The sequence below is a fragment of the Macaca nemestrina genome, chromosome 5, assembly GCF_043159975.1.
Source record: "Macaca nemestrina isolate mMacNem1 chromosome 5, mMacNem.hap1, whole genome shotgun sequence".
Classification (NCBI taxonomy): Eukaryota; Metazoa; Chordata; class Mammalia; order Primates; family Cercopithecidae; genus Macaca; species Macaca nemestrina.
The window spans coordinates 139,963,162-139,990,011 of NC_092129.1; the positions used below are offsets into that span (position 1 = coordinate 139,963,162).

The following is a 26,850-nucleotide window of genomic DNA, read 5'->3' on the forward strand; positions in this document are numbered from 1 at the left end:
GCCAAAAGTCTTGCCATAAAAAAAAAGAAAAAAAAAACAAAACCCTCCAACAGTCCTGAAAAACCAGCCAGCACACTAGCAAGCCACCTTCTCCCCACGGGCTTCTTCCGCATGCGTGTCCCCCAGCTCTCTCCTAGTCAACGGAGAGAAGGGAACACTGCCTTCACAATCAACCACTCTGCTCCTAGGAGTAGGTCCTGTCAGCGGAGGGGACACCAACCCAGTCCCAGTGTTGGGCCACTCAGTGAAACCAGGAAGTATGACCCAACAGACCACAGAGACTTTGTTTCCTGTCTCCGTTGAATCAGCTTCAGACCCACAGTTCACTATCATCAATAACGTGAAATATCACATAATGGCTGGGACTATGCAGTCAGACCCCCACAAAGGGGCTGGGATCCAATCTAGGAAAAGAAGCTCCTTGCTCGATCTTAAAACCCAAGACGTTATATTTGAGGGGCACAGCAAACAGTGCAAGAAAATCTGCTGATGGAAGATGATTTTCATCAGTCCTCAGAACCAGAAACTATAAAACTGGGAAGGAAAGTTTAAATAAAGAATTTATTTCCAAATTCAGCAGAACTTCTTTCTTTCTTAAAAAGCCAACTGGGCTAAAAAAATCCAAGTTTCTGTTTTTTGGTGGTGCAATAATTATAAATGTTGCCAGTCAATGCCAACCAGTGTCTGATTGGCTTCCTGTGCATGTCCAATTTCCTCTGTGACACTGTGTTGGTGCCAGAGCTTCTGAATCTTCTTGAATCGCTCTTTGCATAAATGTAAAGGATTTCCCCGTCTAGAAAGAGAAGACACATGTCACTCAGAATGTGTTCTGTTTATTCCATTATAACCCAACTCTTCCGGACTTAGGCTAGGTTACAAGTTATTGGTTTTAGACTCCCTGCAACATTTCTGTGTGGCAGCTGACTGTGGCTATTAACAAAAATACTAGCTCTGTTTGCCAAGAGCAGGTAAAAGGGAATAAATGCTGAAAGAGGAGGGAAAGATACACAAACCACACTTACTCAGAATGAGGTGAGGGAATAGAGGTTGCGGGGGATCAGGAGGGTCTGGGTTGAGAGGCTAAAACTACCAATTCATTGTCCATTTTGTTGGTAACACGTAAAAAGGAAAGGGGGCAGAGGAGAGGGTGAAAGAATTATACGAGTAAAAATGTTCCTCATAGATTTTACTAAGAGCGCGAAGATAAGAAAAGAGAAAAGAAAAGAAAAGAGAAAAGAAAAGAAACGTTCCCCAGATGCAATCTTTCAGCCACACTCTCAGTGAAGCAATCAACTGAGAGTAACTTCCAGGTCCAATTTAAACACAAGTGCAAGCTTTGGTGGGTTCCTGCCTGGGACCAGTGCCCTGAGCCAGGTACCTCTGCTCCTGTTTCTGAGCACAGCCATCCTCTCACTCACTAACCAGACTCTCCTCCTCTAACAGCCCATGGTGAGAACAGTAGGGGACACCATCACTGGGTGGCACATGGGCAGAGCCTTGCAGTCCAGCGCCTGGGGCAGCTCATCTACTTACCTTGCTTGGGTTTCTAGGCCTTCAACATCTGCTACTCAAGGCTGGACAGGCATATCTATGGAGGTTAAAACTTCTATCTCCTTTAGACAAAAGAGATGGTCTAAAAGAAGTTCTTTAGTAGTGCTTGGGGGAAGGGAATTGTTAGCTTACAATACACTAAAGCTACCAGAGTAGAAGTAACTTAGCCTCAAATATTGTTATGTTGTTCTATGTTTTAAATCTTTGTCCCCAAGATTTTAGTATAATAAGCACATTTGTTAGCAATTAAGATTTTCTCAAACACTAGGCCTCCTCTATACAAGGCCACACAAGTCAGAGTGGGCCATCCCTGGAGTGCTCTGAGCTGGGATGCCATATGGCAGTTCAAACAGTTCTTTGGAGTGATAAATGGAATAAAGCTGTACTCTGTCCTATTCTCTTCCCTTACCTATCCTGATGTTCCTCATGGCATTCTGAAGGCTGGGAAAAGACCACCACACCAGGCTGCCAGGGCACCCTTGCTGGAAGACTCCACTGATAACACAGCCACCTCTTCCAGAACCACCTCAGCCCTCCACCCTCAGGACGTCAACACATCCTGAAGGGTGCTGCGGGCCCTGAGTCAGCTGACTAGGATGGGTTCTTACCTGAGTCCCTGGTCGGTCTCCCCATAGTCATCAAGGTAAGGAGGAGAATAAAAACAGCCTTTGGTTTTCCCAGCTAAAAATAGCACCTGACATTCCCGTACTCTGTAGAGAGATCATCCAAACGTTATACATTTATACATTAGTAACCAACGTTTGTATTCAGTTCCAAATAGAATGAAGTCTTATAGTACTGCTATTTAAACCACTATTATGAGGAAGTTATCCATTAAAAAATGTGCACAAACTAGGAAATAGGTTGAATCGAGACAAATTTGTGGCCCCTGATTCCTTTGAGAGATTTGCATTTTTCTGGCATTAACAGTTCAGTGCAATTAAACATATTTATTGAGGACCCAATATGTATACGAAATTGTCAAGGTCCTGGGGGGATGACTAAGCTGCGGATACAACCTAAGCTCCAGAGGAGCCCACACTCATGTCACACCTCTGCTTCAAACCCTGGAATGGCTTCCACCTCGCCCAGAGATGTCACCAGCACACAGCAGGCCCTGGATTCTCTCACCTATGCACAGCACTCCAGTGACACGAGCCTCCTTGCCTTGAGCAGGCAGGCATATTTCTACCCCAGGAACTGTGCAGAATGTTCTGAGTAGAATGTTCTCCCGCTTCTTTAGGGCTTTACTCAGAAGTCATGTTCTTAGGAAGCCTTCCCTGATCTACTAAAATTAAATCTCAAATTCAGCTCCACAGCTGCCATTTCATATTCCCCTCCCTGCTTTATTTTTTCTCCTTAGCATGTGTCACTATCTAAATTCTTGTCAGTCTTGCTTGTCCTCTCTCTCATTAGAAAACGAGCTCCATCCATGAGGGCAGAGATCTTTGCACTGCGGACTATTGCATTCTCAATGCCTAGTACATAGTAGTCACTAATCACAAGCTGGCATGTGGAGTTGTGATAATATGTACGAATGGAGGTAAAATCCAAAAGCCATGAGGACATGAGGACACAACAGAAAGTAATTCTGACTGGATTTGTACACAAAATCAGAGGTTTCATGTTAGCGGGAGACGTGAAGAAAGTAGTACAGAACTGTCGCCTATGGTTGGGGGAAGGGGAGTGGGAATGGTGACAACAAAAGAACCAACACAGAGTTGGCACGGGCCAAATGTGAGATGTGAGGAGACGAGGAGCTCCATGTTTCTGGAATGAATCAAACACAGAACAGTGCTCTCAAAATTCCTGGCAATGCAATAGCTTCCTGTGACACCCTAACAGTCAGATACTGAGGCAGATCCAAAGCCAAAAAGCCCCTGCAGGTCCTTACCTCAGGAAGATGCCCACTCCAGAGCCACAGGAGTAGGTGTGAGCTGTGCAGGCTCCTACATCCTCCCCTTCCAGCTCAGTCTGGCAGCAGTAACTCTGGGAGCACAGCAGAGATCCACACACAAGGCACAGAGTTGGGGCTCTGCTCTTATCACCACCTGATTTGGGGCACCTCCAAGGGATAAAAAACCCACAAGTCATTGATCTAAAGAGTGGCTAAAAAGCTAGTGAAGAAAACACCAGCCCAGAAAAGAATTCTGCAATATCAAGTAAAGCCAAAGCAGCGTATATCCTACAGTCTATGCAAATTTATTCCTAGAATCAGGAATAGGAAACACCTTGCACATATATACAGAGACCATGTACTGGAAACACTCAAAAGAATCAATAACTGGAGAAAAAAATAAATAAAATCATCAATAGAAGAAAAAGATAAATGGTGCCACTGCCGTATAATAAAATACTGTAGAGCAGTGAAAAATCAATAAAGTTATACATGTCAATGCAGATAAATCTTAGAAACAATGCTGAATGAATGCAAAATCAGCTGGGTGCAGTGGCTCACGCCTGTAACCCCAGCACTTTGGGAGGCAAAGGTGGGTGGATCAACTGAGGTCACGAGTTTGAGACCAGCCTGACCAAGATGGTGAAACTCCGTCTCTACTAAAAATACAAAAATTAGCCAGGCATGGTGGCGCGCACCTGTAGTCCTAACTACTTGGGAGGCTGAGACAGGAGAATCACTTGAACCTGGGAGGTGAAGGTTGCTGTGAGCCAAGATCACACCACTGTACTCCAGCCTGGGCAACAGAGTGACACTCTGTCTCAAAAAAAAAAAAAAGTAAAAAATAAAAACATGCAAAATAACAATATATGCTGTTTAGGAACATAAACCTATTATGGTTAATGTATAGGAATAGAATGCTTAATATTCCATTTAGAATAGTAGGTATCTTCAGAGGGAGGAGGAAGAGGCAACAGAGAAGAGACAGCTGGGGACCTTCAACTGTCTAGGTAATGTTTAAGCTCTTACATTATTATATTCTTCTTTTCTTTTTGAGACAAGGTCTCGCTGTCACCCAGGCTAGAGTGCAGTGGCACGATCATGACTAACCGCAGCCTCCAACTCCTGGGCTCAAGTGATACTCCCACCTCAGCCTCCCCTATTATTCTTTATGCCGCTTGTATGTTAAATATTTGATACTATATTAAAAATTACTGCTGGGCGTAGTGGCTCACGCCTGTAATTCCAGCACTTTGGGAGGCCGAGGTGATACTAAAAATACAAAAAAAAATTAGCTGGGCCTTGTGGAACGTGCCTGTAATCCCAGTTACTCAGGAGGCTGAGGTACGAGAATCACTAGAATCTGGGAGGCGGAGGTTGCAGTGAGCCAAGGTGGCACCACTGCACTCCATCCTGGGTGATAGAGCGAGGCTTGGTCTCAAAAAAAAAAAAAAAAAAAAAAAAAAAAAAAAAAAAAAATTACTAAGGGCTGTTATTACTTTAGGTGCAATTATTAAACATTCATGAATCGAACTTGCTCCTCCTACTCCCATTCCATGTCTTATTCTGAAACACAGTGAAATGATGCTTTTATAAGTTACGTAGTATAGAGTACTACAGATGTTATTCTTTTTTTTGAGACAGAGTTTTGCTTTTGTCACCCAGGCTGGAGTGCAATTGCTCGATCTTGGCTCACTACAACCTCCGCCTCCTGGGTTCAAGTGATTCTCCTGCCTCAGCCTCCCGAGTAGCTGCGATTACAGGTGCCTGCCACCACGCCCAGATAATTCTGTATTTTTAGTAGAGACAGGGTTTCACCAAGTTGGCCAGGCTGGATCTTCTGACCTCAGGTGATCCACCCACCTCGGCCTCCCAAAGTGCTCAGATTACAGGTGTGAGCCACTGAGCCTGGTCAAGTTTCTTCTTTTTTCCCTTTTTTCTCTCCCTCCTCTCATAAAGTACTAAAATATGATTTCTCTACCCAAACAAAACAAAGAACAACAACAAAATCCTTCAAATTCTTTGTAGAGAGGTGTTTCCAGTGGCAGGGATGTTCAATGCTAACAGCAAAACTTACGAGAAATTGGATGCTTGATTAATGAGGCTGCTGTAATCCTCTGGAAGGTTTATTAATTTGTTAGATTCTCTTGGATATCTGGAAAAAAAGGGAAAAATTAAAAAAATGCTCCATTAATTTAGGTCATATTATACTACGAGGCACTTCCATGTGCACATACCTGCCTAGCCCGGGTAACACGGTGTGGCCTTTCACTACTTTACCTATTGCCAAGACAAGAAATGGAGTTAAACGGAAGGGGGGATTATTTTAGACAGTAGTTCTTAATCGTATCAAAATCACTTGGGGGAATTTTGAGGCGATAGATATGCTAGGGCTTTAACTTTAGAGAAATTAGATTCAGTAGGTAGTGGCCTGAGTATTTTTTCAAGTTCCCAAGGTTATTCTGATGTATACTTCTGGTTGAGGATTACTGTTCCATTTATTAAGAGTTTTCTGACATCAGGGTGCAATCACATGAAATTGGATATTCAACCATTTTTGACTTATAAACGGACATTTCATGTGGTCCAACCTAATAAAATTGGAGTGTTATTTCCGGATGTGTAAAAGCAAACAAACAGGACAGATAATCTCTAGTCTTCTGACTTTTATGGACAGTGTATTTACCAGAACTAAGAGATATAGGTTGAGTATCCCTTATCTGAGATGCTTGGGACCAGAAGTGCTTTGGGTTTTGAATTTCTTTAGAGTTTGGAATATTTGTATTACTTCTGTTTGGATTCTGTAGTAAAGCATGCTCTACCAGATCATAACAAATGCATCTCAACTGTTAATCCAAGTTGACTATCTCTAATGTTAAAACCTGAAATCTGAAACGCTCCGTAATTTGAAACTTTGTGAGTGCCAACATGATGCTTAAAAGGAATGCTCATAGGGACATTCCAAAGTTCAGATTTCTGGATTAGAGATGTGCAACCTGTACAATAACAGTTGAGACACATCTTGTTAGGATCTGGTAGAGCACACTTTACTACAGAATCAGAATAGAATTAATGTAAAAAGAAATGAAGGAAAAATAATGATAAGAAATGACTGGCCATGATTTGACTGATAGTTATTGAAGGTGAATGACAAGTATGTGGAGCCTCATTATTTTGCTCTTCACACTTCTGAAGAGTTTTCCCATAATGAAAGACAGAAAAAAATAGAGCTAAGAAAAACCTAGGAGATGTGTTATATTTTTTAAAGCAAATATATATATATATAATATACATAACTTTGTTATTTGCTAAAATATAATAACTTTGTTATTTGCTTTCTCTGCCAAGAATGTAGTATATTTATGTTCATAATTCTGACTTTGATAGACTCTTCTCATTAGATTAAGAAGAAAATATGAAGGCAACATATCTCAACCTTTTGGAACCACTGAAGGCGTGAGAAGTCAGTTTCTGAAGGAATACAGCACTTATATCCTGATTCCACCCTTTCTCCCACCCCAATCAAGTTTTTGAGGATCTTTAACTTACCTTATAGCATCTCTTTCACCTTCTAGATATCTTTTAACTTCACTGTTATGGCACCAACTTTAATATAAACAGAGGGGGAAAAAACACAAAACACGTTTACTTTTAAAGGGTTAAAACCAGAATTTTTTTCCCCTCCAGAGCCAATAAGAGGAAAATAATATTTTTGACCTAACATACTTACTTCATCAAAAGAAATCTGAAGAAATACTATTTTGCCTATAACTTTTAAAATCAGGAAAATATTCTCTAAAAGCAAGAATGCTTAAATATATTAAGATTTGTGGCTATAAACATCATTATCTTACTAATTTGGATACTCTAGAAAAACTAGTCTATATTAATCTATATTAATGCCAAGCTAACATTATCTAGAGCTAGAACACTCATATTAAAAATAAAACTTTTTTTTTTTTTGCCAGGCGCGGTGGCTCACATCTGTAATCCTACCACTTTGGGAGGCCGAGACGGGCGGATCACGAGGTCAGGAGATCGAGACCATCCTGGCTAACACAGTGAAACCCCGTCTCTACTAAAAATACAAAAAATTAGCCGGGTGTGGTGGCGGGCGCCTGTAGTCCCAGCTACTCGGAAGGCTGAGGCAGGAGAATGGCGTGAACCTGGGAGGCGGAGCTTGCAGTGAGCCGAGATTGCACCACTGCACTCCAGCCTGGGCAACAGAACGAGACTCCGTCTCAAAAAAATAAAAAACAAAAATAAAAAAAAAAAACAAAAATAAAAAAAACTTTTTTTGGCCAGGTGCTCATGCCTGTAATCCCTGCACTTTGGGAAGCTGAGGCAGGAAGAGTACTTGAGCCCAGGAGTTCGAGACCAGCCTAGGCAATATGGCAAAAGCCCTTCTCTACTAAAAATACAAAAATTAGCTGGGTGTGGTGGCACGTGCCTATAGTCCCAGCTACTTGGGAAGCTGAGGCGGGAGGATTGCTTGAGCCCAGGAGGATAAGCTGTGACTGTGCCAGTGCACTCAAGCCTGGATGACAGAGTGAAACTTTTTTTTTTTTTTTTGAGACGGAGTCTCGCTCTGTCACCCAGGCTGGAGTACAGTGGCCGGATCTCAGCTCACTGCAAGCTCCGCCTCCCGGGTTCCCACCATTCTCCTGCCTCAGCTTCCCGAGTAGCTGGGACTACAGGGGCCTGCCACCTCGCCTGGCTAGTTTTTTGTATTTTTCAGTAGAGACGGGGTTTCACCGTGTTAGCCAGGATGGTCTTGATCTCCTGACCTCGTGATCCGCCCGTCTCGGCCTCCCAAAGTGCTGGGATTACAGGCTTGAGCCACCGCACCCAGCCGACAGAGTGAAACTTTAAAAAATAAAATTGTTTTTTCTTTTTCAGTGTGGTAAAATATATACAACATAAAAATGACCACGTTAACCACTTCAAAGTCTAATGTTCTGTAGCATTAAGTACATTCATATTGTTGTGCAACCAGCACCACCATCCATCTCCAGAACGTTTTCATCTTTCCCAACTGAAACTCTGTAATCATTAAATGCAAAATTCCTTCTCCCAGCCCCTGGCAACCACCATTCTACTTTCTGTTTCTATGAATTTGACTACTCTAGGTACCTCAGTGAAGTGGAATCATACAGTATTTATCCTTTTGTGACTGGCTTATTTCACTTAGCACACGTCCTCAAGGTTCATCCATGTTGTAGCATGTGTGAGAATTTCCTTTACTTTTCTTTATGAGACACAGTCTTGCTCTGTCGCTCAGGCTGGAGTGCAGTGGCGTAATCTTAGTCTCACTGGAACCTGCACCTCCCAGGTTCCAGGGATTCTCCTGCCTCAGCCTCCCGAGTAGCTGGGACTATGGGTGTGCGCCACCACACCTGGCCTACTTTTAAGACTGAATAATAGTCCAGTGTGTGTGTGCGCACACATTTTGTGCATCCATTCACCTGCTGGACTTCTGGGTTGCTTCCATCTTTTGGCTATCGTGAATAACGCTGCTATAAATGTGGGTGTATAATATTGATCTGACTTCCTGCTTTCCGTTATTTTGTAATCTGTACCTAGAAGTGGAATTGCTGGATCACAAGGTAACTTTATGTTTATCTTTTTGAGGAACTGTCATGCTGTTTTCTGTAGTGGCGCTAGCATTTTCTATATCCCATGCACGAGGATACCAGTATACCAGTTTTTCCACATCCTTGTAAACATTTGTAATTTTCTTCTTTTAAAAAAAATAATGGCCTACCTAATGGGTGTGAAGTGGTATCTTAGTGTGATTTCCCCAGTGACTACTGATGTTGAGCATCTTTTCTTTTGCTTTTTTGGTTATTTGTCTTCTTTGGAGAAATGCCTATTCAAGTCCTTTGCCTATTTTTAAATTGGGTTTTGTTGTTGTTAAGTTGTAGGAATTCTGGATATATAGAGTCTGGAATTTTTCTTTTGATACAGGGTCTTGATGTGTCATCCAGGCTGTAGTGCAGTGGCATGCAGCTCACTGCAGCCTCGACCTCCAGGGCTCAAATGATCCTCCCACTTCAGCCTCCTGATAGGTGCATGTCACCATGCCTGATTGATTTTTAAATTTTTTGTAGAGATGGGGTTTTGCCATGTTCCCCAGGCTGGTCTTGAACTCCTGGGCTCAAGTGATCCTCCCACTTCTGCCTCCCAAAGTGCTGGGATTACACGGGTGAGCCACTGTGCCTGGCCTATTCTGGATGTTAATCCCTCATCAGATATGTGGTTTGCAAATATTTTCCCCCATTTTGTGGACAGAACAGCAATGTATTTAATTCAGTTACTAACTTGACATGATTGTCAAGCCAATTTCTCTAGACTTCACTTTTCTCAAATATAAAGTTCAGAGTATTGGACTAGATAGCCTTAAGAGTTCTTTTGGCTTTAAAAATCTATGAAAAGCTGAGTGTGATGGCATGTGCCTGTAGTCCCAGCTACTCAGGAGGCTGCGGTGGGAGGAATGTCTCAGCCCAGGAGTTCAAGAGCAGTCTGGAAAAAATGGCAAAACCCCATCTCTTAAAAAAAACACAAAAACAAAAAAACCTATGGAAGAGAGTCCTTAACAAGTAAGTTCATGTAAGGAAATCAACATTTCTACCACTATTCCCCTTCCATGCAAATTTGTTTATGCTATTCACTAGCTTGGCAAAAAGTTGACCGAAAAGCCAGATCCTTACCTAAAAGGCCTACTCATAGGCCAGGTGCGGTGGCTCACACCTGTAATCCCAGCATTTTGCAAGGCTGAGGTGGGTGAATCATTTGAGGTCAGGAGTTTGAGACTAGCCTGACTAGCATGGTGGTCAAAAAAACTAGCCGGGCGTGGTGGTGTATGCCTGTAATTCCAGCTACTTGGGAGGCTGAGGCAGGAGAATTCCCCTGAACCTGGGGAGTGGAGGTTGCAGTGAGCCAAGATCATGCCACTGCACTCCAGCCTGGGCGAAAAAGCAAGACTCAAAAAATTAAAAAAAATTAAAAAAACATTTTTTTCAAAAAATTAAAAATTAAAAAATTAAAAAAAATTAAAAAAAATTAAAAAAAAATTAAATATTTTAATTTCAAAATGTCTCAAAAAATTAAAAAAAAAAAAAAAAAAAAGGCCTACTCATTAGTTTGAATTATTTGTGTTGAATTCTACCAGGGTCATTATTTAAGAATTTTGCTACATATGTGATACCTAAAGTTTGGTTCCATAGAACTATTTAATACAACGAAGAAAAATATATAATCATTACCTTTCAATCAGTGAATTCATTATCTCACTATTTTCTTGAAAAAGGCAAATGAGGTTGTTTGGTAGGGAAAGATAGTTACATAAATGTTCAAAATGGCTTGTTCCAGGAACTGCAAACGAAGAACAAGAAAAGAGTGCATATAACAACTAAGGGCATATTCCGCATGAGAGTTAAGCAATAGCAGGGCTTAAAAAAAGGATGAAAGAGTTCCAATTTGCCAGGTATGTAACTTGTAGGAAGTTAACAGAATGGCACGTGGAAGGAATCCATGGAAAATGACGCAATGCATTGAGAGCAGTCAGGCGACTCCTACATCAAACTGGTCCCAATGTCCTGGTGTCTCAGCTTTATCATTTGCAAAATGGTGTGCCTGCACAATCTACTGCACAGGGTTATTGTGAACATTAAATGATAAAAATAATGTATGGGTGCTCTGGAAAAGGATCAACCAATACAGAAATACAAGCTGGTTTTACCATGAGACATGGATTTAAATACCAACTCTAATCATCACTGAAAATAATCTGGAAGATTAAATTCTTTTATATGGTTCCTAAACAACTAGCTGAATGGAAAAATGCCAGTTGACAACTTTCAGAGAGTAGCACTGCATGCAGGTATTCTATGGCCAGTGCCAGGCACTGTGATGATACACAGATACAGTCAAGTCCACCTTCATACTACTTTTATGGAATGAATCAAAACAGAACATGGAAAACAACTATGAAAGAGCAAATGAATTCCCACATTAAAATCAGATTTATGTGCAATTATGGGTATTCTAAATTTTAACGCCATGCATGTTTCAAGTTAAAAATCACATGAAATTGTCAGTTTTCACCTTTTCAAATCTGAGGAACCTTGTTTATAAATAATACATAACTGAACATTTTAACATCTGAAAGCAAAACTACGATCTTTACGGGAGAAGTGCTTTGCAGGTGTAAAAACATTTACACAGGAGTTTAACAGTCACTGAGATCCAAATAAATGGAGACATATGCATAAACATACATGTTATGCTATAAATGTGTACATCACCATAGTCAATTAGCTATGCTTTGAACTTTTAGTCAATTTTCATTTTTGCAAGTGATCTTTATATGTGCCGGAGTAAAGGATTACAAACTCTCCCTACGTTTTGAAAGAAAGTGTAAATTACCTTGAATGTCGGGTGGGGAAGGAACTCCATTTAAGTAATGAAAAAATAAAGCAGAACACTTCAGGAAAGGCGTGACTCCAGCTCTGACGCTCCTCCACAGATGCCAGCCGGATGGCATTTCTTTCAAGGCACTAAAAAAGAAAAAAAAGATGATTGGGAAATCTACTAAGAAAAGGTCACTGTACTTATAGCACAGTGTGAAAACAAACTTGACTGTCATTTGGAACTGATGGCATGTATGCTTAAAAGGAGTGAGTTAACAGGCAAGTGGGTGTGTGTTATTATAGGACGCTAGGTGTAAGTGGTGACATAGTCTCCAATGCTGTTATTAAAATTTATAAAAATAATATAGTGACATAAAGAGAAAATGTGGAAAATGAAAAGTCCAGGCTGGACTCAAACTACTGGGCTCCAGCAATCCTCCCACCTCAGCCTCCCGAGCAGCTGGGACTACAGGCACATGCCACTGCACCCAGCTCCTAGGAGTCATATTTTAAATAGATTTATAATATTTTGGAACACATCCACCACTATATCCAACTATTCCCCCTGCAAACACTTAGATTGCTTTCAATTCTTTGCTAATGTAAATAATATCACATATACATCTTTTTCTTTTTGAGACAGGGTCTCACTCTGTTGTCCAGTCTGGAGTGCAGTGGTGTGATGGTTCACTGCAGCCTTCACCTCTCCGGCTGATATGACTACCTCAACCTCCTGAGAAGATGGGACCACAGGGACATGCCACCATGCCTGGCTAATTTTTGTACTTTTTTGGTAGAGACAGGGTTTTATCATGTTGGCCAGGCTGGTCTCGAACGCCTGGGTTCAAGTAATCTGCCAGCCTCATTCTCCCAAAGTGCTGGGGTTACACGGGTGAGCCACCGTGCCTGACTGGAGTTTCCATCTTTATATGCCTATATGATTTTTTCTGTATGTTGAATTATTTTGTTAATGTAGGTTCTCAGAATTGGGATAATTTATTCAAAAGCAGACATTTTTATAGGTTCTTGACTTTACAGATTCTTGACATATATACTGTTGAAGGCTAAGCAAACTACTGAATTGCTGTTTGTAGCAAATCATGACTCTTAACCATACATGAAATTCTAATAATTTCATTTTATTCCTGCCACTACTGAATATTACCTTAAAAATAAATTATGCCGGCCGGGCGCGGTGGCTCAAGCCTGTAATCCCAGCACTTTGGGAGGCCGAGACGGGTGGATCACGAAGTCAGGAGATCGAGACCATCCTGGCTAACACGGTGAAACCCCGTCTCTACTAAGAAATACAAAAAATTAGCCAGGCGAGGTGGCAGGTGCCTGTAGTCCCAGCTACTCGGGAGGCTGAGGCCGGAGAATGGCGTGAACCCGGGAGGCGGAGCTTGCAGTGAGCTGAGATCCGGCCACTGCACTCCAGCCTGGGCTACAGAGCGAGACTCCGTCTCAAAAAAAAAAAAAAAAAAAAAAAAAAAAATTATGCCAATTTAACTTGCAGTTTTAAATTCCCATTCTGAATGAGACAACATAAGTTTTAGAATATCAACTTTCCAAAGTACATTTGATCTGTCCTCTAGCCTGTGCCAGATCCTCTGAGCAAATGAAGGGTTCCACAGCCAAATAAATGTGGGAAGCTCTTCATATTATCACCTTTCTGCCAGATTTCCAATTATGTTAGTATATGAATAGCTCAGAAAAGCCCTGCAGATCACTCCACATCTTCTTTTAAAAACATGTCAACAGACAACAATTTCCCCTAATTAACAAACGAATTCCTTTCTCATGCTATCATCATCTAGCAATATTTAGGGAAATGCGTTATCATGCAGAGATAACTAGCTCACCTTCCCGTATACTGGTGAAGTGTTTTATATAAAGCAAGAACTGCTGATTCTTCTTCACAAGTGGGATTTTCTTGATCCATGCCATTCTCTTCTGAAAGATAAGGAAATACTAGTACTCTGTATTTTTCAATTAAGTGTTACCAAAAGGACTGAAGACATTAAACATGCAAATATATTCATAAACTCACATATAACATGAAATATTCTTAGAAAACATGCAAAATCTTAATCCCTCAAGTGGGAGCACAGTATTGATCTCCATCAAACCAAACAGCCAGCTGGCACGTTTTAAGTAACATCAAATAAATATAGTCTTAAAAGTGTATGAAAAACAAGAATTTTGAATGCAAAACATAATTTAATGATGAATTCTTGTGGGCAGTAGCAAACATGTAAGTTAAAACAAAATTGGCATTCTAAAACATAAGATTCTAAAAGATTTAATTACTATCCTACACAAATATTACTCAATGTATGAAATTAAAACTAGAAAGATTCATATTACTAGGAAATTTTAAGAGAAAGAAATGTTTCAAAACTTTTCATATGAGGATACACAGAAAAAAATAGCCTAATTCAGGTATTATTCTCATCCAAATACCTTTTCCTCTAATGCTTTTTTTTTAAACTCAGAAAACTCAAGTATTTCCTTCAAGAAGCTGACAAAAAGGCAAGAGTTACCTGTACATGAGGTAAGTAAGATCTGTATGATGTGTGCCATAGTAACCAGATGCAAAATGTGAAGGTCTCCAGTGCCAAGGCTGATCCCTGAAAAATCCTGACACTGCAACGCAGGGAACGCAAGCACCAAGCCCACCTAGGCACCAAACACAGGACATCAGACAGATCGCCTTTCCTTTCACAGCTAAGCACATTTCCATCTTCTTACTTTTACTTTTATTTTGATTTATTATTATTTTTTTTTGAGACAGAGTCTCACTCTGTTGCCCAGACTGGAGTGCAGTGGCGCAACCTTGGTTCACTGCAATTTCCACCTCCTGGGTTCAAGCGATTCTCCTGCCTCAATCTCCTGAGAGGCTGGGATTACAGGTGTGCAACATCATGCCTGACTTTTTGTATTTTTAGTAGAGACGAGGTTTTGCCACGTTGGCCAGGCTGGTCTCAAACTCCTGACCTCAGGTGATCTGCCTGCCTAGGCCTCCCGAAGTGCTGGGACTATAGGCGTGAGCCACCGCACCCGGTCACATTTCCATTTTCTTACTGTGATCCCTCCTGAGTTCAGCTCCTCCCTTTAAGAAATCTTTGTTCCTAAAGAAAGGGTATGCATGTTAGAAAATCCAATACGACTGGCTACATGAAATGCCGTAAGAGTTACAGGACTCGATGGGCACTATGATTTCATTAATCCAGTGGGTCTCCTATACATAGCTTATTGTTAACAAAAACAATATCTGAACTCTTTCCAGGGAGTAGGCAGTTGAAAAAATATGGGTTTTGGATCCATAAATATCTAGATATGAATCCTACCTCCTCCTCTTATGAGCTTTTTTACACAAATTAACATCTCTGATCAGGCCTCAGTTTCCCTATTGGTAAACTAGAGACAGTATGTTATATGTACGTGGTAGAGATGTGTGAATGTATGTAAACGCTGGCAAGTACACAAATGCTAGCTCTGTCGGCCTACTGCTGTCTACATGGCATTCTAAGTGGTGGTGGTTTTAGTTGCAGCAATGAGAACAGTAATAGCCAGAATTTATTAGGAATATATTGCTCTAAGTGCTTTACATGGATTGAGTTCTGACAGTCATATAAAGTAGGTACTAATCAACTTAAAGGTGCAGAATCTGAGGTCTAGAGAATAAGGGGACAGCACTTGGGGCTGCTGGATGTGGTAGTACACTCTGTATCCTGTGCAAGGGAACCTAGTTGAGGTAGGGCTGAAATTTGACTAACCACTATTTGGATAGCTGTGTGTCTTAGCACCAGGATGTACCAGCTCAGAGGACATACCTTTCCCTGAATTATAAGGGGCTCTCTGCTGCTAAGTAGTGTGACCACACTGTCAGAATTTTGAAAATGTACAAAAGCACTGCATCGGCCAGCAGCAGTGCTTCTGTTGCTGGTTTTTTTTTTGATGGGGTCTTGCTCTGTCATCCAGGATAGAGCGCAGTGGTGCAATCTTGGCTCACTGCAATGTCCACCTCCTGGGTTCAAGTGATTCTCCTGTCTCACCCTCCTGAGTAGCTGGGATTACAGGCGTGTGACACCGTGCCCAGCTAATTTTTTGTACTTTCTGTAGAGATAGGGTTTCACCATGTCGGCAAGGTTGCTCTCAAACTCCTGACCTCAAGTGATCTGGGGTGAGCCTTGCAAAGTGCTGGGATTACAGGCATGAGCCACCACCACCTGACCAGTTGCTGGTGTTTTTATCTCTTTACAGATTAAAAGCACAGAGAGGTTAAAATACTGACCTCAGCCACAAAGCAAAATAAGAGTCAGGATGTCTCGACAACAAGGTCAAGTCTCTCAACTAGGTTCCTAAATATTTTCTTTTTGAGGTTTGTCATAAAAGAATTATACTCAGAAAGGGTAAGGAAATCATATAACTCCTTCCTGTCTGCCACTACACTGCTCACCAAACAAGGTAAAGTTACATAGTATGACATGGAAGTCCAAACTACAAAATACCCACCAATAAATGAAACATGTCAATATCTAATATGCATGGAAGTTCTTCATGGCTGTCATTAGGCACCAATGCTAGAGATTTAAAGAAAAATACATTAGGATATTTCATATGCCAAAATATGTTAAAATGTTTATAATCTGCTTTAAATTTATCTTCTTGTGAGATACATGAGAATTTATAAGCTACAGCTTATATATAAGACAACCAGTACTACTAAATATTTAATTCATTATTGAAAGAAGCTGTACCGTTAAAAACAAAATTTCAGAGGATGAGAAATTACCATAACATGTTATAAATGTATTAATACTCACATGCAAAAAGTTTACAAAAATGTCCTTGCACCACTGAAAGTGATGCCACTGTCCAGTGTGCTGCGGCAAATCTCGTCAATGACCTAAGACAGTCATCCTAAAATAAAGAAACCAGTACAATTAACCAAAAAACCAACACGCAAAGCAGTTCTCTTTCAGGAATGCTAGTTCAGAGCACAGCTGGATGCACAATGAAACTGCTCTAGATGGTATGGAACTAAATCTACGACATCTCCATGACATGCCTCTAACACAGGATAAATGGAGTAGGAAATGTCTAAGTGTAATGCTGAATAAACGAAATCTATCCCTTTGCCACCATGTTGCTGGTTTTCTCTGGAAAAGAAAAGAATATAGAATATATGCATCAGACCGAAAGCAAGGGACACTCCCAAGATGCGGATGCAGGCCGGGAGCAGTGACTCACGCCTGTAATCCCAACACTTTGGGAGGCCGAGATGGGCAGATCACCTGAGGGCAGGAGTTCGAGACCAGCCTGTCCAACATGGAGAAACCCTGTCTCTACTAAAAATAAATTAGTCAGGCATGGTGGCGGGCGCCTGTAGTCTCAGTTATTCAAGAGGTTGAGGTAGGAGAATCGCTTGAACCCTGGAGGGAGAGGTTGCAGTGAGCTGAGATCACACCACTGCACTCCAGCCTGGAAAACAGAGCAAGATTCCATCTCAAAAAACAAATAAACAAGCCAAGATGCGGATGCAGTATTTCTATGTTTATTCTAGAGAGATACTCTAAAACATGTATTTCTTATGTTTATCCCAAAGAGATACTCTAAAACGTGGATACTCTTTCTTAAAACGTAGAGTACCCTAAAGAGATACTCCAAATATTGGGGAAACTGTCCAAGAAGATGGTGGCACAAATGAGGGTGCCCGCAGCTATTAGAAACTGTTATGAGGACTAAATAAGCAGTAATAAGAAAACTCTTGATTTAAAGAATACCACAGCAACAAAGCTACATATGAGTACCAATTGAAATCAAGAATAAACATGCTAATGAAAAAAGATGGAATGTGATAAGTAGATGACTTTATTCTTCCTGCTTGTTTTTTCATTTTCCAAATTTTCTGTAATGTTTGGTTCAATAAATATTGAGGTCCTACTATATACATTAGGTCCTGGTTCTGAAGATCTTCAAATAAAACCCATTCTCCCTCTCCTGCTCTCAAAGAGCTTAAAGCCCTGGGGGTAGGAAAGGAAGAAAGTCGGGAAGGAGACAGGCATCACAGATGAGAGATCTCTAACTCACAGTACAGGGCTCAGAGGGCTTTCTAAAGGAAGGGAAAGCTTGAACAGCATCTGAAAGAGTAGCAGTCTGCTTAGGGTACTCTAGGCAGAGGAAATGGAATGTGCAAAGGCATGGGGACTAGCACTGAGGAACTGGCAGTGATTCTACAAATCTGGACCACAGGGCTGGGAACTGGCAGGAGGTGATAATGGAGAAACAGGTTAAGTTTGTAAATGTATGAAGAATATGATCAGGATTGCTTTTGAGGAACCCCTCTGATAATGTATTAGAGAAGGGTGAGATTCAGGGTAAAAACTGCTACAATAATCTAGGCAAGAAATGATGTGGGGCTGAACCAAACAAGTAGCAGAAGGCATGGTGAGAATTTGTCAGACTCTGCTGGCCAAGTGAATGGGAATGCCCAGGCTAAATAATGTATCTAGGCCAGGAACAGTGGGTCATGCCTGTAATCCCAGCATTTTGGGAGGCTGAGATGGGCAGATCACCTGAGATCAGGAGTTTGAGACCAGCCTGGCCAACATGGTAAAACTCCATCTCTACTAAAAATACAAAAATTAGCTGGGCGTGGTGGCGTGCACCTGTAATCCCAGCTACTCGGGAGGCTGAGACAGGAGAGTTGTTTGAACCTAGGAGGCAGAGGTTGCAGTGAGCCACGATCGTGCCATTGCACTCCAGTCTGAGTGACAGGGCAAGACTCCATATCAAAAAAAACAAAAACAAAACCAAAAACAAAACACTTCAATTTTCTGGTTTCTCCTGGATGAATAGTGGTGAAATTAACTAAAAGAGGGACTATAGAAAGAAAAATTAATTTGGATTGTTGAATTTTAGATACCTGTAGGAGATCCAGGTGAAAAAATAAAGCAGGCAGAGAAAACCTAGGCCTAAGATAAAGATCTGGGTTGGAGATACACAGGTGGGGATCATTTGGATATAACTGAAATCAGAGGCATAGATGGGGCTGATCAGGGAAGAGTATTAGATGGCAGAACTCTGGAGGTTTAAAAATGACAACTGCAGGATGGAGGAGGGAGAGGAGGCTGAGAGGCAACAGCCACAGATGTAGAAAGAAAGCCAGGAGTGTCACAGAAATTAAGAGGAAAAATGAGTTTCAGAACGAAGAAGGAATGGAGAGAAATAAAAAGTTTCAGAACGAGCAATTAAGTAGAGGTTTCAAAGAAAAGGGCTAAAAAATGCCCACACAAAATGATAATTAGGAGATCATTTGGTGAACTTGGAAAAAGATATTTCATGGAAGTGATAAAGTGTTAGAAGTGGAGTCCAATTGCAGGAGTTGAAATATGAATGGTTAGCAAGAAAGTGGAGCTAGAATATACATTCTTCTTCTTCTTTTTTTTTTTTTAAGATAGGATCTTGCTCTGTTGCATAGGCTAGAGTACAGGGGCACGATCATGGCTCACTGCAGCCTCGACCTCCCCAGCTCCAGCGATCTTCCCAACTCAGCCTCCTAAGTAGTTGGGACCACATGAACATGCTATGCCACCACTCCTCGCCAATTTTAAAATTTGTGTAGAGATCAGGTCTCACTATATTGCCCAGGCTGCAATATTCTTTTTTTTTGAGATGGAGCTTCACTTTTATTGCCCAGGCTGGAATGCAATGGCGCAATCTCAGCTCACTGCAACCGCTGCCTCCCAGGTTCAAGCGATTCTCCTGCCTCAGTCTCCTGAGTAGCTGGGACTACAGGCATGCACCCACCACACCTGGCTAATTTTGTATTTTTAGAAGAGACGAGGTTTCTCCACATTGGTCAGGCTGGTCTCAAACTCCCGACCTCAGGTGATCCTCCCACCTTGGCCTCCCAAAGTGCTGAGATTACAGGCACGAGCCACCGCACCTGGCCTCCTGAAGTTTATTTAAAAGATTAAACCACAACCGTTACTTCTTTAATATCCTTACAGAAAGTGGGTTTTTACTACGAAAGAAGTGAATGTAGTAAGTAACTACTGCAGATCCGTAAGATTAAAAGAAGCAGAACCACCTAATTTCCATGCCCCCCTTTTATGAACTGAATAAACTGAGAACTTACCAGTCTGCAAGGTAAAGGACCAAACAATGGTTTATCTTCATCACTCAAAATTCTTTCTACAGATTAAAGATGGTTAAAATGGTAAATGTTATGTTATGAATATTTTAATACAATTTTTTAAAAAAGGTTAAAAAACCCCCAGTTCTACAGAAAGTACAATATTGTCAACTTTCAGAATCTTCAAAGTCATTTCACAAGAATTACATTTGGTTACAAAGTAAAAATGAACAGCACATTCCTTCAACTGACAAGAAGCTATAATCACCACCAAGAGTTCTCTTGTTGCTGTGGTTAATTTATGAACTATCAATCTAGTATTTTGTCAGTACACTACATTTCTTGCTTCTAAGTCTTTTTATTATTTCTTCACGTTGTTACCCACTTTAAACATTTCATTTAAAAAACAAGATTCTACACCTAATTCATATCAACAAATGCTTGTGATGTACAGAGAAACAGCCGTCAATCCCTCACCTATGCTTTGGATGGTGTATGCACAGCTACCCCAACACATTATGGGAACACGAGGATCCTCTTCATTGGGATGAACTTTTAGTCCCACCTTGTAGGTAGCAGTTCCAAATGTCGTTAGCATTTCTTTTATGCTCTCGGAATAAGGGTTCCTGAAGTAAACATGTATAAAATTAGCTCAGAGTCATATACCAAGAAATGTCATAGAAAATGTGCACATATCAAATGGTTCAGTTTCTTAACAGCTCTTTGCTACATTGAAATTGAACCACTTCACATATATCCAGAGATAATTGTATGCAAAGTGATCAGAGATAATGCAAACTGCCCCTGCTCAAGAGGAGTTACTCTTTGATGTAGCAGGGGTGAGGCACAGGGCTGAAAACAGGGTGCTGGGCAAAAGCCTACATACTACACAGTGAGATCCTTGACCCTGTTTCCCATCCTGAGAACAGCAGCAATGTATACCCACTGCCACAGAGATTAGTTTTTCCAGTGAACAATCCTCAGGGGAAAGTTGTTTTTACACACTGACATTTGGGGGTCACCAAGTAAAAGACTGGAGGTGTCCTGATCACCTAACTGTGAGGCTTACAAGTCAGCAAGCTCCACCTGTCCACCAGGTATCCTTATGCTTAGTTATCCAAGGACTAATAAACATTTAAGGAAAGCATCAAAGAGATAAACCAAAACAAAGAAGCGGAGAAACAGAACTCAGGGAAAACAGAGACAACATCGAAAGCAAAAAACTTTTAAGAAAATTAGGGTATCAGTTCAATAGGGGCAACAGTGAGCTAACAGATCTACCTCAAAGAACAAAATCCAAATTATTTAAGAAATGACATAAAAAATTCTCAGAAATGAAGGACATGAATGTTCAGATTCAATAGGTTTATTGAATGCCTAGCAAAATGAATAAAAAGAGTCATATACCAAGAAATATCATAAAAAATTTCAGAACACTGAAGAGATAAAGAGAATATCTTACAGTTTTCAGAAGTAACAGAGTTACAAGCCCGGGTGCGGTGGCTCACGCATGCCTAGCATTTCGGGAGGCCAAGATGGGTGAATCACTTGAGGTCAGGAGTTTGAGACCAGCCTGACCAACATGGTGAAACCCTGTCTTTACTAAAAATACAAAAAATGAGTGGGGCATGGTGGCACGTGCCTGTAGTCCCAGCTACTTGGGAGGCTGAGGCACGAGAATCCCTTGAACCTGGGTGGCAGAGGTTGCAGTGAGCTGAGATTGTGCCACTGCACTCCATCCTGGGTGACAAGAACGATACTCTGTCTCAAAAAAGAAGAAAAAAAAAAAAGAAGTAATAGAGTTATAAAGGAACCAGGCTTGGTGGCTCACACCTGTAATCCCAACTACTCAGGAGGCTGAGGTGGAAGGATCACCTGAGCCCAGGAGTTCAAGGCCAACCTGGACAACATAGAACTCGTCTCTAAAAAAGTTAAAAAAAAAAAAAAAAAAAAAAAAAGTGGCTGGGTGCAGTGGCTGACACCTGTAATTGCAGCACTTTGGGAGGCTGAGGGGGGCGGATCATCTGAGGTCAGGAGTTTGAGACCAGTCTGGCCAGCATGGTGTGAAACCCCGTTTCTACTAAAAATACAAAAATTAGGCAGGTGGCCAGGTGCGGTGGCTCACTCCTGTAATCGCAGCACTTTGGGAGGCTGAGGTGGGCGGATCACGAGGTCAGCAGATCGAGACCACCCTGGCTAACATGGTGAAACCCTGTCTCCACTAAAAATACAAAAAATTAGCCAGGTGTGGCGGTGGGTGCCTGTAGTCCCAGCTACTACGGAGGCTGAGGCAGGAGAATGGTGTGAACCCAGGAGGCGGAGGTTGCAGTGAGCCGAGATCACGCCACTGCACTCTAACCAGGGCGACAGAGTGAGACTCTGTCTCAAAAAAAAAAAAAAAAAAATTAGCCAGGTGTGGCGGCTCACGTCTGTAATCCCAGCTACTCGGGAGGCTGAGACAGGAGACTCGCTTGAACCCAGAATACAGAGGTTACAGTGAACTGAGATTGTGCCACTGCACTCCAGCCTGGGTGACAGAGTGAGAAACTGTCTCAAAAAAAACAAAAACGAAAACAAAAGTTTACAAAGGAACAGGAATTAGAATGGGATTAATTTCTCAATGCATATAGAATTTAGTAAAATAATGCCTTCAAAATCCAGATGAAAAGTTACTTCTAACCTAGAATTCTATACCCAAACTATCAATTGAGCATATGAATAAAATAAACATTTTCAAACATGAAAATATACCATCCAGGTATCCTTTCTTAGGAATCTGCAAAAAGAGCAAGTACTTAAGAAAGAGGAAGATACTCAATCCAGAAAATAAGAGGAGCAGGACCCAAGAGAAGTGACAGCTGTGCCCCCTCCCGCCTGCAGGAGAACAGAGGCTGTGTGGGGGAAGGAGGACCCAGCAACAGAAGACCATCTGACAGATCTGAGCACTTAGAATTGTTAGGAGGCTGGGTGTGGTGGCTCACGCCTGTAATCCCAGCACTTCCGGAGGCCGAGGCGGGTGGATCACCTGAGGTCAGTTAGACCTGACCTGGGCAACATGGAGAAACTCCGTCTCTACTAAAAATACAAAAATCAGTCTGGCGTGGTAGCTCATGCCTGTAATCCCAGCTACTTGGGAGGTTGAGGCAGGACAATTGTTTGAACCCAGGAGGGGAGGCTGCAGGGAGCTGAGATCATGCCACTGCGCTCCAGCCTGGGTGACAGAGTGAGACTCTGTCTCAAAAAAAAAAAAAAAAAGAAAGAAAAAAAGAAAAGTTGTTAGACATTGGACAGATCTACTGCACCATTCAGGAAAAAAAAAAGAAAAAAGAAAAAAAGAAATACATACATAGAAAACAAATACATGAAAAAGACAAGGTAATTATTAACTATAAGACAAAACTGTACGAGAAAGGAAATATAATTCTAATATGCAACTTGTATCAGCAGAAACACAGTTATTATAATGTAAAAACTGACAACTAGATTTAACCAAAAATTGTGGAATAATTTACTAGTCAACAGTGAAGATACTGTCTAATTAGAAATATGGAAGTAAATACTAGAAGTGACAAATAAAATGACAGGACTGGTGGAGTGTGGCAGACAGAAGATTGAAGTTTTTTTCTTCCTTTTTCTTTTTTTTTGAGATGGAGTCTCAGTCTGTCACCCAGGCTGGAGTGCAGTGGTGCAATCTCGGCTCATTGCAACCTCTGCCTCCCAAGTTCAAGCGACTCTCCTGCCTCAGCCTCCCAAGTAGCTGGGATTACAAGCGTGCACCACCACGCCTGGCTAATTTTTGTACTTTTAGTAGAGACAGGGTTTCACCATGTTGGCTAGACTGGTCTTGAATTCCTGACCTCAAGTGATCTGCCCGCCTTGGCCTCCCAAAGTGCTGGGATTATAGGTGTGATGTTTTTTCTATTCAAGTCTTCTAGGTCTGTATTTATTGAATTACTTGGTACATGCCAGGCATAGCTTTCAGGTAGCTCTATGTACATTATGTCACTTTATCCTAATAAGAACTATGAATTATCCTCACTTAACAGATGAGGGAACTGAGGTACAGCGAGGTCAAGCAATTTGCTCAAAGTTGCACAGCTAAAAAGTGGTGGTGCTGGGAACTGAATCAACCAGTCTAGCTCCAGAATCTATGCTATACCTTGTAACTAACTGGCTATGGGGTAAAGTAGGGTGGAAAATATTCTGGTTTTAATCCTGGGTTGCCAAAAGCTTGGTTAGGTCATTCATAGAAATTCTGAAGTCAGACAGAAGTGCGGGATCCTTTGGGGAAGCTTACCAGTTTGTGTTTAGAATTACTGATTAGATGTCGTCAAGGAGAGCCAGGTAAAGAAAGGGGTATGGAGGGGGTCAGCAATGCTGACTAGGAGAGGGTGGTGAGAATTAACCATGCCACATCATTCTTAGATTTTTTTAATGTACTGCAATAAATACAATCATGTAATGCTTAAAAGTTTTTTTGTTGTTTTGAGACAGGGTCTCACTCTGTCACCCAGACTGGAGTGCAGTGGCACAATGAAGGCTCACTGCAGCCTCTACCTCCTGGGCTCACACCTCCTGCTTCAGCCTCTGCTTAAACTTTAGAACTAAAGATCAGTATCCTATAACATTTTGCTCCCTTGCTTGCCAAATCATATTCCTCCTAACTGCTGATTTAATCATCATTTCAAATGGGTCACATTTTAAAGGAGTAAAATAATATACTCACTTAGGATGAAAATCAGGCCTGAACCCTTCAGGGAGCTGTAACTCATCCATATTTTCTGAATTCTTTGTAGACCCATTATCTATGGAAACAGGCATTTTATACCATTATTCAATACATGACAATATTCCTAAAAGTATAGCCATATAGGTCAAAGAAATTAAAAACAACAGGAAAAAAATTCCCTAATAAAAACTGGCATAACAACCATATGAAGCATGAAAACACTATTGCTCTAGTTGACCAAGGCCCTTTCTTATCTATGCTTTTCCTTACAGTACAGCCACTAAAATGAAAACAAGAGTAGCTATTCTGTTTCTATGAAAACCAATGATATAAATTCTGTTCATACTACGTTCCCACAAGGTCATAAGTGCAGTGCATGGTCTATGAAACTTGGGAAGCCTTTGGTAATGCCAACAGTAAGGTGAGTTAGCCCACCAAGAACTGAAGCTAGCTCTGCAACACTCAGTTACATCTCCCCCACCTCCAGAAGCTCTTCGATAAAATGGGGGAATAAGTGAGAAGTGTTTGTTATAAACTTCACATGAGCTTGTGTGTTTAAGGAATTAGGAGTAATGCAGTAAAGTCAAATTTAGTTTATTAAGACAATGAAAATTAGAATGAGTCAAAATTTTAAGTGGGAGGTTTCACTTTTAAACAATTTCTTCTGGAAATACATTTTCTGATGACCTCGGACTTTAGGGAAAAATGAAAACAGGTTACCGGAACTTACTAGGAGTACTTTCTTCTTTCCTAAGAAACTGTAATGCTTTTATTTGCTGAGATATTGTTCTAATCCACTGAGTCAGATTTGGTTGGTCTGAAAAATTTAACCTGCTAGAAAAGATTATAGAGAGTATTTAGTGTTTTATTATTGGTCCTTAAGATACAAAAGACTCCTTAAATGATCACAGGCATATTTTAGACACACTCCAAATATTAAAAACAAAAAAGATAAGGGAAAATTCGTTGCATTAAAAAAATTAGGATATTGGCCAATGGAAATGAATATATTATTTGTCAATATGATGGTAATAACACTGTGTATTAAAAATCTCACTCTTCAGTACTGGAATTTGCTAGAATTTCTTAAGTATCATAATCACCATCACTATTAATATCTACCAAGTGCTTATTATGTTACAAGCATTTAGTGAAGCATTTTACTGTAAATATCTTATGGTATTAGACTTAATCCTCAAAATATCCCTATATTTTGTTTCAGGTTGTAGTATTATTGCATGGGTTGTATCCCTATATTGTATTATTTGTATAGGTTGTATTACTACATTTTTAAATAGGTTTTATTATTATCCCCATTTTACAGATGAGGAAACTGAGGTTTAGAGCTATGTAACTTGACTAAGGCCGAATAAGGGACAAAGCTAGCATTCAAATTTGGCTCTGTAAGATTCCAAAGCCTGTGTATTTTTATGATTATATTCGAATATGACTAAACCATAATTGAATCTCATGGGCAAAACCCAAAAAGTGGACCAATAAAGTGACAGGTGAAATCCAACAAGAGTGATTTCTTCTTATACACAGTTAATCCTCAATCTAACAATAATTAATTTCTTTATCAGTTCAAATGCAGATAAGTACCATGATATTCTTCTATAATTAAAAAGCATGAGCTTACACCCAAATCTACTAATATTTTAAGAACATTTTGTGGTAGCATAGACTAAGACACCAAAGTTTGAACTCCTAAAACTGACAAGAAAAAACTGACTTTGCTTTGAACTGAATCCAAGTAACACAGAAATGGATCATTTATACTCACATAACTTAATATTTGTGCATGCAAGGTAGGCAGCATAATTCTACATTGAGAAATGAAGTTCAGATTTGAATAGCAGACATTATCAAATTCATGCTTGAAATGAGTATGTCCAATACTCATAACTAAAAGCATCCAAAAAATTATGAAGTTACAGAAATTTTCCATTTTCTTTATTTTTTTTCGTCTGCTAGACAAATTCTAAAAGAGCTAAAAATATGGAACACTTCACAAATTTGTGTGTCATCCTTGTGAAAGAGCCATGCTAATCTTCTCTTTATCGTTCCAATTTTAGCGTATGTGCTACTGAAGCAAGCACTTATTTTATTTTTGAGACTG

General features: G+C 40.7%; 1 protein-coding gene and 1 non-coding gene across 7 annotated transcripts in view; both read right to left on the bottom strand.

Moving 5' to 3' along the window:
- Positions 1-542: 542 nt before the first annotated feature.
- LOC105489603 (ubiquitin protein ligase E3 component n-recognin 2) overlaps positions 543-26,850 on the bottom strand; it is a 127,685-nt gene continuing 101,377 nt past the window's right edge. For 3 of the 6 annotated variants that reach the window (XM_011754518.3, XM_011754517.3, XM_071097039.1), the window contains 15 exons: positions 25,462-25,565; positions 24,729-24,807; positions 20,480-20,628; positions 20,006-20,061; positions 16,689-16,785; positions 16,378-16,445; positions 14,403-14,538; positions 13,722-13,812; positions 11,876-12,006; positions 10,714-10,822; positions 6,998-7,054; positions 5,526-5,603; positions 3,446-3,616; positions 2,160-2,261; positions 543-793 (listed from right to left, as the gene is read on the bottom strand). In XM_011754518.3, the coding sequence (XP_011752820.2) occupies positions 652-793; positions 2,160-2,261; positions 3,446-3,616; positions 5,526-5,603; positions 6,998-7,054; positions 10,714-10,822; positions 11,876-12,006; positions 13,722-13,812; positions 14,403-14,538; positions 16,378-16,445; positions 16,689-16,785; positions 20,006-20,061; positions 20,480-20,628; positions 24,729-24,807; positions 25,462-25,565 (1,570 nt within the window). In that variant the 3' untranslated portion in view covers positions 543-651. Of the gene's footprint in view, positions 794-2,159; positions 2,262-3,445; positions 3,617-5,525; positions 5,604-6,997; positions 7,055-10,713; positions 10,823-11,875; positions 12,007-13,721; positions 13,813-14,402; positions 14,991-16,377; positions 16,446-16,688; positions 16,786-20,005; positions 20,062-20,479; positions 20,629-24,728; positions 24,808-25,461; positions 25,566-26,850 lie in introns of those variants that run through there. The other 3 variants (XM_071097038.1, XM_011754519.2, XR_011623719.1) reach the window with 3 other exon arrangements.
- LOC112428016 (U6 spliceosomal RNA) lies at positions 26,724-26,830 on the bottom strand. The gene has a single exon (XR_003019844.1). It is a non-coding gene; the product is annotated as a U6 spliceosomal RNA (small nuclear RNA).